At 30.5% G+C, this 13,751-nt stretch overlaps 2 protein-coding genes and 1 long non-coding RNA gene across 4 annotated transcripts in view; 1 reads left to right on the top strand and 2 right to left on the bottom strand.

Annotated features, from left to right (window-relative positions):
• The first annotated feature begins 1,626 nt into the window (after positions 1–1,626).
• On the top strand, positions 1,627–3,007 carry LOC105123333 (uncharacterized). The gene is made up of 2 exons (XR_841834.1): positions 1,627–1,789; positions 2,703–3,007. It is a non-coding gene; the product is annotated as an uncharacterized LOC105123333 (long non-coding RNA).
• LOC105123334 (dihydroflavonol 4-reductase/flavanone protein) lies at positions 2,734–8,516 on the bottom strand. The gene is made up of 9 exons (XM_011022883.1): positions 8,238–8,516; positions 7,456–7,576; positions 7,144–7,244; positions 5,228–5,353; positions 4,977–5,097; positions 4,751–4,835; positions 4,417–4,530; positions 4,227–4,266; positions 2,734–3,203 (listed from the first exon to the last, which is right to left on the bottom strand). Exons 1-9 carry the CDS (start codon positions 8,412–8,414, stop codon positions 3,051–3,053), a joined length of 1,038 nt encoding a protein of 345 aa, XP_011021185.1. The 5' UTR covers positions 8,415–8,516; the 3' UTR covers positions 2,734–3,050.
• A 3,667-nt stretch (positions 8,517–12,183) lies between these two features.
• LOC105123332 (cinnamoyl-CoA reductase 2-like) overlaps positions 12,184–13,751 on the bottom strand; it is a 2,046-nt gene continuing 478 nt past the window's right edge. The window contains exons 2-5 of one of the 2 annotated variants that reach the window (XM_011022881.1): positions 13,437–13,612; positions 13,033–13,218; positions 12,735–12,888; positions 12,184–12,509 (exon numbers count right to left, since the gene is read on the bottom strand). In XM_011022881.1, the coding sequence (XP_011021183.1) occupies positions 12,211–12,509; positions 12,735–12,888; positions 13,033–13,218; positions 13,437–13,612 (815 nt within the window). In that variant the 3' untranslated portion in view covers positions 12,184–12,210. The remainder of the gene's footprint in view (positions 12,510–12,734; positions 12,889–13,032; positions 13,219–13,436; positions 13,613–13,751) is intronic. The other variant, XM_011022882.1, reaches the window with a different exon arrangement.

Genomic DNA, 13,751 nt, shown 5'->3' with positions numbered 1-13,751 from the left:
ACTAAGGGAGTATTTGTTTTAACTTTTGTGGTTAAGGTTGTGATTAGGTACAACTCATTTATGCACAAAACTCAACCACAAAAGCTAATATTTTCTGTTTTTTTTAATTTTTTTAGTTGGTCTCACACCCAAACGACAATTTCTACCTCTAACATGAACACACACTAAGAAATATGATCGTTGAAAAGTTAAAGTCGGAGCAAAACTCAACCACAAAAGCTAATATTTTTCTATTTTTTTTAACTTTTTTAGTTGTTCCCACACCCAAACCATAATTTCTACCTCTAACACGAACACACACTAAGAAATATGATTGTTGGAAAGTTAAAGTCGGAAATATTCTTGTCGTTTATGGCTATATTGACAAACCATCACCTGCCTAGAAGTACCTAGAAGTATGTTTTTTTGAAGGCACTTATTACTTGGGTGTGTTCCTTTATAAATAAAATTTTATTTTTTATATTTTTAGATTATTTTTATGTATTAATCTTGAAAATAATTTTTTTAAAAAAAATATAATATTTTAATATATATTTTTTAATAATTTAAACCTGACCACCACAATCTCAAACAAATCTTTATTTATTTCATGAAAGAGACTAAATCATGTTTGAAATTGGGTCTAAATACATGTATTTTAAAATTTAATATTTTTTTAATCATTTAAATATATTAATATTAAAAATAAATTTTAAAAAATAAAATATATTATTTTAATATTAAAAAAACTTTAAAAAACAACCCTCTAGAACACAAGGTGCAATCACTGTATAAGATAGTCATGGACAAACTACCACAAGTAAGGTTGATTTAATTTATAAAAATAGAAACTTAGATTTAATATATAAAAATAAAAACTTATACTAAAAAATAATCCCTGAAAATGATCGATGGAAGCTAAGAAAAACACCATGAAAATAATTGACAGACCTCCAAAATATAACGTTGGAAAGGGGAACCGAGCATAAATTAAAAGTCTATTATGTCATACATCTATGCAAAAATCAAAACAAAGTCATATAATGCACATGGATTCAATATAATTAATTATAAGACAACGCAAATTATGAATAAAATAAATTACATATCATACATCTATGCAAAAATCAAAACAAAGTCAACCTCATGAACAAAAAAAAAAGAAAAGCATATTACTAGCTACTAATATCATTATGGATCTCATATAATGCGCCCGCATAGAGAAATCCATATGTTCACATCAATTCACCCAATCACATGTTACCCGGATCAAGTTTAAACCAAAGTGACCTTATATATTGATATGTATTAAATCTCAAAACATCAAAACTTGAATAATAACCCTAATGTTTTACTCAACTCTAATATTTTGAATAAAAATACTCTATTATATCATGAGATTTTCACGCAAAAACAAAAATCCAACAAAGACACGAAAGCTTAAACATCATGATATCAATTAATGTTGATTAAGTTTTAAGGATAGTTTAAAAATATAATAACAATTGTTTTTTAAAATAATTTTTACTTAAAAATAAATTAGAATAATTTTTTTACTTTTTCAAATTTATTTTTAATATCAACTCATCTAAACAATACAAAAACATTAAAAAACTAATTCAAAGTTTCAAAAAAAAAGGATTTAACAAAAAATATATTACACAGCAACCTCAAACAGAATATTAATCAAGAGAGAGATGTCGATACTGTTTTTGTTTTAATTTTTCTTGGAAGTTGTTAAGGCTGCTACAATATATGTTTGCCTCTTTTAAGAATGCTACTGCTCTATGACCATTTGAATACATTAAAAGTATTTTTGATTGAGGTTGATTTGGTATTTATGTATATTTAGTTAAAACTGTAGTTGAAATTTAAATTGAACAAAAAATAATTTAATATATTTGGTTAATAATACTTTTGAAAATAAGATTATAAAATAATTTTAAAAAATATATATTAATATTGATAGTTTTTAATTTAAATATTATAAAATTTAACTATTGTTATTACATCATAAAATAAATAATATTTTATATAAAATATTTTTTATTGTTTCATTAAAATATATACAATTCCATCATATATAAAATACATTTGATAAATACTGCAGTATTTTTTATTGTTTCATTAAAATATATACGATTCTATCATATATGAAATACATTTATAAGGATTGCAATTTTTTTTATTTCTTAAGCATATAAAACATCAAATAAAATACAATCATCAGCCATATAAAACATCAAATAAAATACAATCATGAGCAAAATTAAAATTACAATCAAATTCTGCAAATATTACATCATAAAATAATCTTTATCTAATTTATATAATATAATTAAATAATATTAAACACTAATTTTTCAAATAAAACATAATTAAAAATAAATAATAATTTTTATTTTACTAAATCAGATCTAATTTAATATATTTTAAATTTTAAACCGAACCGTCTATTCAGAATCAATTTGACTAGAATAGTACAGCTAGCTACATTATATATGCTAATTAATTAGCATACAGCTAGCTAAACAGCGCGTAAAAACCATTGTTTACTATTGAAACAAAAGCACCCCCGGCTACTTCATGAGATATGTGGTTAGGACGTTGAAAGATATCGGACCCATGAATAGTAATATCTATTTTTTTATGTAACCAAATATCTGTTAGCTGTGTTTTGTTTAAAGAGCAGACACAGCCGCGTAAATAAATACACACTAAAGAAGCATGAAGACAATGCAGAGCAAGCAGCTATTTGGAGTTGATGGTCTACATCATTTCAGCAAACTATAATTTAAGGCCAGAGAAATTCAAAAACATTATCCTTTCCCTCGATGCTCTTTAAAAATAGTATAAAATCTAATTCATTAAAATGAAAACTTCTGATCCTGAATCCATACAGGAGAGGGCATGGGAAGAGGACCATTTGTGATCAACAGTCAAGGTTTATCCATCCAGCGACCAAGTTGGCTCGCTGGCCACACATCTAGCTTTGGTCTTTTTCTTCCCAATAACAACTAACATCTCACAAGAGCCTTTCTTCCCTTCTCTCCATTGCTATCTATGGACATTTACCTAAACCACCATCTTTGAACAGCAGAGAGTGGAGTGTTCAAGAATGGGCAGTAACGGTAGATAAGCGGATTGACGATCCTTCCAATCTTAGCCCACACGCTCTGATGGTAACTAGCAGTCACAGGGGCATTATACATGAGCTTCAATAGCTGTCAGAAAAATTTCAAAAACAAGAAAGAAAGGCTTAGTTAGGTCATGTTTCTAAAATATTTTAGAACCCAGGATGAGGTTCTCCCTAGTGAAATAATGTACAGAAAGGAAAACGTCAGTTTACTATCTTAGCTGTAAGCAAGCATAAGTCATCAACTAAACACAACAAAGAAAATTTAAGTGTCCCGTGAAAATCAAAGAACAGATGGAATGTCACCACATTCTAAACACCAATGACATGTTTAGGAGCAGAACCTGATAGTAGCCCTTCCTGAACACAAACTCTCACATGTTTTTGGTGTCATTTTCTTCATTTGATCAGTACACAACGACATAATTGTCCCATCAATTTCTCATAGTAATTTTCAAGCTGGCTCCAAGTTCTTTAGTGGTAATTCAATTTCTCATAGTAATTTGCCTAAGTATATGCGTGAATATTCTCTTTCTTCTAGCCTTCATTTCTTAAAATGCACCACTACAAGGTTCTTATATTAGTACACCACTTTTCAAAAGATCAATTTTTCCATCAAAACTTTGATTCAGTTTAAATGGATGAGCTCTGATTGTTTCCTTGCTTCCCCAACAAGAATGGCGGGACAATAAGCATGTCCTATTTAACCCCCCCAACCACCCCCACCCAAAAAAAAACAAAAAAGAACAAGAAAAAGGAATGGAAAGGAAAAAGGAGAGTTTGTGTACATTTTCAACGATAAAATTCATTATCATTGTCAAAAAACCATCTCAATCCAAAAATTTAAACTATTAGATAAGGTTGCAAAATATGATTTATATTATTTTCTAACACTCCCCTTCAAGTAAAAGCCTTTTGGACTTGAAACTTACATAGATCCACTAATGGCTTGTGCTTAATTTTATCAAATAGAATAGAAGTAATGAGATTCAAGCTCATGAACATGCTCTGATACATTGTTAAAGAATCATCTCAACCCAAAACCTTAAGTTGTTATAAAGAACCCCAAAATATAATTTATATTATTCTCTAAGATTAGAAAGTAATTTACCTGCCAATACATGAATGTTTGTATTATGTTGCGTTGCCACCTGCATACATCAAACCATGATTATAATTCCAAAAAGATAAAGGGTTAGATAAAAAAGAAAGGAATAGGTTTAACTTTAACAACTTATAATTCCAAAAGGATAGAAGGTCGGATCAAAAAGAAAGGACTAGGTTTAACATTAACAACTTACGACAACAAGGAAATAATTAAGAGGAAGCCAAGTCCAATTTCGGAATGAGAGGACAAAATGTTGAGGGTAGTTGTGTTGGACTCCACCCATACACAAAGGTCTTCAAGGTACTTCCTACAGAACCAAATACAAGCTTTCTAAGAATAGAAAAAAGAAGAATTACAAGATGGATGCTACAACTTCATTAGTCAAGAAAAAAATCTAAAAATGAAACAACAGTAACAATAAATCAACTCGAGTCGAATACCAAGGACAAACTATAAAAACATGTGCGAGTCAAACTACTGAAACTAAATATCGCATTAATTTAAGTGAAAATATGTTACTTCTCTACCTGTACAAGGTGGAACGACTGAAATTACACCTCAAGAATTTGGCAACATGCTCCAGTGATCGGCACAAAATTGGAATTAAAGCAACTGCAAAAAAGGTCACCATCAATATTTCACATGACACTGAAACCAAAATAACTGGCCAATTAATGGGATTCAGAATCAGAAAATTATTACTGAGAAAATAGAAAATCAGAATACAAAAATTAGAAGCCAATTAATGCTCACATCTGAGGCAAAGATGTGAAGTGACAAATGTAAGGCAGTAGATGACGTAGATAAAATCTTTGGTCGCAATTATTGACTGCAAGTAAGCTTGAATACCCTGCAAGTTCCATGCTCTGGGTCTCTACAAAAGACAAAACCCTAGTTAATGATGAATAACAGCAACTCTAATAACAGGAAGATAAGACTGCAAAATATGAGTTATAGGACAGGAAGGGGAAAAAAGAAAATGAAGCATATGTATTTTTGGTTACCCCATATAGTGCGTATAAGGAATACAGAGATGAGCATGCAGTGCCCATAAATGACAGCCGAGATGCCCTACTTGAAAGATTTTTAGGAACGAGGGGAATAATTGCAAGCACAGCCACAATGAAAACCTGCAGGCAAGGATGGAAGCATATTAAGAGAAACATGTATTGAGTTGAAAGTACAATAGGGGTAAGAGATAGCCCAAATTACACGGAGGGCTATTCAAGATGTTGATTTCCTATGGTCAAAACTTGAAGGTGAGAGTTTTTAGTTCTCTAACATCATCTAAGTGGTAGTTTATATTGGAAACTTAAAACCTATTCTCAAGACAGAGAAAATAAATAAATAAATAAATAGCTATAGGTTTAAAGAAGAACACCCTATTACCCCCAACCCTTCTCTGGATGGGATACAAGAACCAGAACCAGAACTCCCTTCAGTTCTCTTATCTCATTCTTATTTTCTGCATGGGATTTTTTTTTAAAAAAAAAAAAGCAGAAGAAAAAACCTAACAAATCTTACCACGCCTGATACAGGCTCTGAAATAAGCGAAATTAAAATCAAAACATCCTAAAATGTTCTCTTGAAATTTAATCAGGGACAGCTACATGGAGCCCTTCAGAAGCCAAGAGTGTTTTCTGATTATATCCAATTAGACTAAAAAAGATTCAATTCATCTAAATTAAGTCTATTTAATTTTACAAACCAAGAGAATTGTTGAGTTTCCAGGTTTGTAGGTACAGGATGATGTTTATCAGAGACTCATAAATTGAATGCATTCATATTTTTGGGGTTTTGACCAAACTTCATACGGGCTTCAGTGTTAAGATTAATTGACACTTATAAGATGCATCCGTATAATGCTTTAATCCAAAAACAGGAATAGTTACACAAAGTTTAAGAAAATTCATGGCCCTAACCAAAGAGCAAAGCTTTCAGGACCATGACTGCAATGCCTGAGAAACGCTGATGGAAAACTCTGAAATTTCTATACTTTTCTTAATTCTACCAGGAAACCAACTCAATCTCATTTTTTATTTTATCAACCCTGAAATGCTATGTTCAAAAGGCCTAGGAGGTGGGAAGAGGCAGGAGGGTGGGTGGAGAAGGAAGTAGCTAAGCATGTAAGATGAGGAGCTCTTATAGTCAGAACCAGCTGTTGACCAATCTGACAAACATAAAATTTGAAATTACATCAGATGAGAGCTGCTCCATTATAATGAGTGTCTATCCAAAATTGATGTCCCATCTGGTCAAAACTTTACTATCAATTCAAGGAGTTCAACTACCAACCTAAATAAGAACAGACACATGGAAATCAAAATTGAGGTTTCATCTAAGTTCTATGAGAACTTGGGAATTCAAAGAGAATGATTTGGATATTGGTAAAGTCTAAACAGGTAAAAGAAGAACAGCTTCTGCACAAACAATCAGCTGAATATGTTGAACATCTAGTTTAACATTGCTAACAGGCTAGAGAATTTTGGAAAGTCATGAATGGAGCCGCGAGCTTTACTTGGGTGGTGGAAATGATACAGAAGTGAGAAGAACTCATATTTTTTAATATATCTACAGTAAAAAAAATTGAACTTGCTGAAGGAGATAAAGATCGCATTTCAAGGAGAACAATCATCTCTCACCTCCATTGACTTCTATATAATTAATATTCTAGATAGTCTTGGGTCAATAAAGCAGATTTTATAAACTTTTCTGATCATTTATTTTACATGTAGAGAAAAGGTACAGAATATAGATGAAGTTTTATAAGTTTTTCCCCATTCTTTGTGAAAAAAGTCAGCAGCTTGTAAAAAGGTAAAAAATGACAGTCTATAAACATATTGAATTATGTATCAAACTCGCCAAAGTATTTCCAGAAAAGATTACACATGCAAACATATGAAGGAAAAGAATACCCTACCCAAGCATTGATAGAAAATTGTATGGTTTGTCGATCCCAGCGAACAGGGGTTGGATTTTGACCTGCAGTAGCCGATGGCCCAGAGGTTCTAGTAGTTGACCCTACAGAAGAAAAGGTTTGGTCCAACTACTCAATCATATGAAAGAAGCAACATGACAGAACAATAACAAGAAATTGAACTCAACTTTTATACATATGCAGACAATGGGACCCATGTGACTCTATTTTAATCAATTAAATAACTGGAGCAGAGGACAATGGGACCCATGTGACTCTATTTTAAGGGGTATAAAATGTCTTCATATGTCAGACCTGTATTGCGTGGTCGAGGCTGGTCATTTGAAGGGGCTGGTGATGAAGAAGATGACCCAGATGACTTTGTCGAGTGAGATGAAACATTTGAAGACATTGCCTCCACCACTAGATCAGGGTCCTGCCAATTAAATGTGTACAAAGATTATGAGCACAGCATATAAATATGCAGCACCTCTTAAGAATTACTTCCCCTAGAAAACCAACAATCACGCTAAGTGACGATGCAAGCACAAATGAAAACAGCAAAATGAAAAGGCAAGAAAAAAAAATCATCATTTCGCATGTATATGCGAGTAATTAGTCATACGGACAAATATAAAATGTTAAAAGAAACATTGCAAATGTCATCAAGTGACTAAGCAATACTCTATCCATCGTATCACAAAATCCCATTTGCAGAAACAAGTGCATTATTCAATTGAACCCACATATTATACAATGCTAAAGAATTCAAAACCAAAATTCCAAACAGTGCCAAAAACCCACTGATAATTTCAACCAAGATTCAAACTTTAATTACTTTTTCTGGCTTCTAGACAATTCAAGAATCAAGAAACTAAAACTGTCAATAACAGTATCAAAACTCATAAGTATATTAGAAAAATAAAAAGGAAATCTGGGATTCAATCAAAATACTATATACATGCAAAAGTGATCAGATTGTAAGTAAGATTCTAAATCCCAAAAAACCAAGACCCATTTAAAATTAATCCGGAAAACCCCAAGAATCAAGAACCAAAAGCAAATCAATGTGAGAAAGAAAGAGATATTGTACGGACGATGTAGCGCTGGTAGAATTTGCGCTTGAAGTGATCGATGACATCAGAGCGAGACGACAGGTGAGGAGGGATGAGGATGTTTGACCAGTAATCAGCCCATCTAGGGTCGTTCTCGTAATCAAAAGCAGCCGCTGCTATCCTCTTAAGCTTCTGCGGATCCTCCCTTTCTTCTCCCATTTGTTTTTGCTAGCAGTATCTGATCTCTCTCCGGAGGATGAAAATTTGCGAGGTTGAATACTTTACACTCAACACAAAGGATACAATTGGACACAATTTAGTACAGTGAATGGATTTTTTATTTTATTTTATTTTACAAATGAATGACATTTACATTGACCTAAAGTTCTAATAGTCTATTTGACAGTGTAATTTTAGATTTTTTTTAAATAATTTTTATATTAAAATATATATTAATAATATTTTTTTTAAAAAATATTTTTAATATCAGTTATATCAAACCATTCAAAACATATAAAATATATTAAAAAATAAAAAAAATTAATTTTTTTTTAAAATACTGTTTTTATCACATTTCCAAATATACTTTAAACCTCTTGGTAACACAGTTTTTAAATTAAGTGAGAGGGTAAGAGGGTTAATTTTTTTAAAAAAATTATTAATTTAAAATATTTTAAAAAATAATTAAGTTTCACTAAATTTTTACCTGAGTTTTCAGAATATGAGAGGGATACATATTGGCAAATTTGATAATATTAGGGTTGTATCAACATTCTATATTTAAATTAATAATTGTAATATGAAAAAATATATCAATCTAAATCTATTAAAAAAAAATTGTGTTAATATTGTAAAGTCACACCTATCTGTGAATTATAATTAGCTCAATTACTTACTTGTTTAGTCGAAATAAAATGAATTTATAATAAGTTAGAACATGATGATAATAAGTTTGAATTTTGGGTCATTATGTTTTTTTATTAAAAAATAAATATATAATGAAAGACAGTATATTTAAGAGAATTTTAAGTTTATATATTCACTTCAGAAATAGAAAAGTAAGCTGTTTTTATTTTTTTAGAATAAAAAGAAGTTGATATTTGCAAAAGTTAGGATTGATTTTTATGTGATGGTTCTGAATTTATTGTTTTTTGTTAGTGTAGGACTGATTTTTAAAAACATAATCGGAAAGAGGATTATAATTCAATATTTATAGGTTTAGTTAAATATCAAACCTAAATATATATGGATATGAATGTAATGAATTATTAAACCTATTATTTTTAAACTCAGTTAAGTATTAAACTTAAATAAATATAAATCTAGTAAGTTATTAAATTTATTATTTCCCATTGTTTACGAGTCTATAATCTATAAGACCAAAGCCTATATTTTTTTTAACTTCAGGGAAATCTCAAGTTTCTTGATGAGATTATGAGTTAAAAATATTTTATTTTAATATATTAAACATATTTTTATTTTGATAAATTCAGAAATATTTTATTATGATAAAATAAAAATTTCTTATCCTTATACATAAAAGATTTTATTTTAACAAAATAGATATATTTTACCAGTACATTGACTTTTCCATTCTAAACGAAGAGAGAGACCTCAAAAGAGCTATAAAGATAGGAGAAGATAACTTTGAAGGAGGGAGTTTTTTCTTATTTTTATTTTTCATATAATGATATATCTATCCTAAAAAGCCATTTTTTTTCTAAAAAAAACTGTAACAGATCTTTCTCTCTTAACTAATATTAATTTAATAGTTGAAGAGCCCTAAATATATATAAAATTTTTTTTTTGTAAATAATAAAAATGATCTATCAACCACTCAACAAATAAATAATGAATTAAATTGCTAAAATTATAAGATTAACAATCTTACTACAAATTTTAGCTTAGTCTTCAAGCTCGTGGGATAATATCATATTTCATCATTATATTAGTAAACTTTGAAAAAATTAATCAAATTTATTTATTTTTAGTCCCAAAAGACAGTAAAATAAGAATCTTTAATGTCTTTTATCAATTCTGGATTTTCTGTTAGCTTCCAAGTTTATAATCTTATAATATTATACTAGGTTAAAAAGTTTCACTACACGGGGATTTAGAATGAAAAAAAAAATAAAGCAAAAAATAATTCTATCTATAAAAAGTTGTTTGGTATTATTATTAAATTTGGTTTAACAATTCAATCTTAAATCATTTAGATTCAACTTTTTATCTAATTCAGGATTAACACTAAACCATATAAGAGTTGTCTTAATTTAATTCAATCGATTATAAGAGTCAAAATGTAACCTTTACAACTAGTAAAAAGTATGGTTTTATTTTTTAAAAAAAAATACAAGATATTTTTTTTAATATTGAGATGATGATATATTGGATTGTGGTTTTATTTAAAAAAAAATACAAAATATTTTTTTTTTAATATTAAGATGATGATTTATTGGATTGATTCGAGCTTCACGATTTAATCCATTAAATCCATTATTTAAGTGATGAACTCCACTAAATTTAATAATTAATTTTTTAAAAAAAATATACACTCGAAAAACCAAGCATAAACTAGCACAAATCAAATGTTTATATATTTATTTGAAATTACAATAATCTTATAAAAACAAATCAAAATCAAGCATATATCAAATTATAAAATTTAAAAAAAAAATGAAAGGAAAACTAGGGGGCGCACAACAATTATATTAGTTTACAAGTCCATATTACACTATAGGTCAAGTTAAATTTTTTAACATAATTAAAAAAAATTTAAGCATGCCCTCTAAGTCTTTTGTAGTTATTCTAGTTTACAGGTCCATGTTACGCTCTAGGTTGAATTAAATTTTTTAATATATTTAAAAAAATTTAAGATATAAAAAATTATTTTATATTTTTGTTAAACACAATCTAGCGAATCAACTTTAAAAATCTCTTGATTTGACTTTTTTTATACCAATTTTAAAATTAAATTGTATGAGCAAGTCGACTTGGCCTGTCCAATGGTATCATGGTTGAGCTATAAAAAAAGTTTGATAATGAAATTAACATAAAAAATCTCTCGACTCAAATCTTTACATTTAAAATTCATACGTGATCCAATCAACTTGGTTAGATAAAAAAAAAAACCAAGCTAACCTAGCCGAATAATAAAAAAAAATATAAAAATGTAATTAAAAGAAAAAATAATAAAATTAAAAAAATTATTTTTTTACCCAGCTTTTTACTTAGACTGGGTTTAAAACCAAACCACCTGGAATGTTTACACGATTACCCAATTTAGGGGCAAGGGTATGTGAATCTGGTGCTAATGTTGCACCAAAAAAAAAAAAAAAAACTTCATTCTTTATCATGGTAAGAGCTTGGAGAAAGTTCTATATGGGACATAAATATCTTTGTTCTGATGCTGCCCTGAGAATCTGACAGCTGACTATATTTGTTATTATTGATTTTCCTAAAGCCGAATTGTTTCCTGTCTGTCAATGCCATTGCCATGATAAAAACTTCATTTCTGGGGTGTGAAAAATGTTCTTAAGAGCTGTAAATCAAGCAGGGTGGTAACGGATCAAAATGGACTTGGCTCAGATCAGCTTCCTCGGCTGTTATGCCATCAGCATGAAATGATCTTTACTTGTTACTTTCCCCGTAGTTTAAGATAGGGTGGTTCATCATTCCTGTAAGTGATAATTTAAGCGATCCACCCTGTTTCTTTCCGAAGCAAAGAGTTTTTCCGTGAGGCCCCATTGGAGACCAGACCATTCTTGAGACTTAATGGTGGGTAAAAACTAACAGCAGCCATTAACTTTTATTCTAATTCAATTTCTTGCTCACTTTTCAATTGCTTTGGTAGTCAGCTTCCACCATACGTTGATGAGAAATACAAGAATGGTTGCAGTCTCCTGCACGACTCGAAAGTTAATTAACTTTGATCAACAATCCCCCATCCCACTAATAATGAATTAGTAGTAATGTAGCATAAAAGATGTGTATACAGGGAATGCTGACTTCTGTTTCATTGATTGCAAGAGATTTGAGATGCCTGATGTAACAATCTGGCAAGCTTCGAATTACTTAGATTGCTGTGTATTTCTTCTGATAAGATTCCACTTCTTCCTCCTGACACCAGACCTTGTATATTCAATTCATTTTCAAGTTGAATGGCCTCATCCAATCTCTGTACTACTCTTTCAAAGCATATATATCGTCCACAAGCTCCATTATCCATAGCTTCATAAACATGGACATGTGCTTCTGCCACCTTCCTCACATCTGATAATCCTAGGAGGCCCTGTCGTAGCATGATTGGACCACCTATCCATGAGATCTTATATGTTAAGTTTCAGTTGTAGTGAACAAAATCCAATCATTTCTTTTGGATTCTCTAGATGTTCCATGGTCCAGAATTATTGCCTAGTTGTTATGATCTAAATACAAGTGTGATTTACAGACGAACTTGAAAAACTGGAACTTCTTTTCAGAATATTGGATTCGAACTCAAACTAAGTGGAACAAAAATGGATTAAATGTTGTTATTACCTTTAAGATATGGTATAGAGGTTTCTTTGTGAGCATGGGGGAACGATGTAGCTATGAGAAGGCCAGGACAAACAGTTACGAGTCTCACTTTCAATTCTTTTGACTTTCTCCAAGCAATCTCTTCTGCTCTCACCTTACCCAAAGCAAGCCAAAGCTGTTTTACATATTGAAAGTCCATGGAGAATGAATACTTTACTTTTTAATCAAGTACCAAAACAACGGTTTAAATGGTCAACGTTTTAAATGGTCTTACGAAGAAAATTCCCACAGAAAAGATTTATGCAACAGGTTTGAGTACCTTATTTTCTCTGCAAAATTCTTCACTGCTCCAACAACTCTCATCAACAACCCTGTCCAAATTGGAAGAAGTCCAGATGGAAGCAAGAAGAGAAGAGGTGAAGATACATCTCCTTATGTATGCTGCCCTACTACATGCTTCAATAACATTCCTCGCGCCTTCAGTTTCAAGGAATGCCATTTGTTCCTGCAAATTATAACGCGAACAGCATGCAACTGTAAGACATAATTATTGACTAGCATTTTGAGCCTGGGATTTTTCTAATTTTACTATGTTTGCAAAGCATTTGGAGTTTTAACATTTTTTGCGCCCGCAAAGTTCACAAATCACACCTAAAAACTTCAAATTCCATGCATGATTAACATTAAAGCTTGTTCCTGCACTATGATACTGCAGTAACTTACTGAATAACCTGAGATCCCGTGTGGATCAACAAAGGAAGAGGTGTGAAAAACTGCATGACAACCTCTAAATGCATCACAAAGACTTTCCATGTCTTTCATCTTTGCCACTACAACACTCTCTAGTTTATTCATGTCGTCTTCTTTCATCTGCCCTTTCAAGTCCTCAAAATCCACTGCTAACAGAAAACCAACCATGGTCAACAAATACAGAGTTAGTACTATCTAGTGGAAAACTACAAGCCAGGCTGCTGATCCAACCACAACCTTCTCAGCTCTGACATATAAAGAACTCTTCTACAATCCATTTCCCTACAA

Source organism: Populus euphratica, unplaced genomic scaffold (genome assembly GCF_000495115.2).
Source record: "Populus euphratica unplaced genomic scaffold, PopEup_1.0 scaffold10.1, whole genome shotgun sequence".
Lineage (NCBI taxonomy): Eukaryota > Viridiplantae > Streptophyta > Magnoliopsida > Malpighiales > Salicaceae > Populus > Populus euphratica.
This window is presented reverse-complemented; position numbering and strand designations above follow the sequence as displayed.

Bases quoted from the DNA above. Each gene is read 5' to 3' on its own strand.
- LOC105123334 (XM_011022883.1), bottom strand. From the start codon at position 8,414: ATGGGAGAAGAAAGGGAGGATCCGCAGAAGCTTAAGAGGATAGCAGCG. The intron at 5,098-5,227 runs GTAACCAAAAAT...TGTCTTTTGTAG, and splicing joins CCTTATACGCACTATATGGG to AGACCCAGAGCATGGAACTT. The intron at 4,836-4,976 runs GTGAGCATTAAT...CCTTTTTTGCAG, and splicing joins TTCACATCTTTGCCTCAGAT to TTGCTTTAATTCCAATTTTG.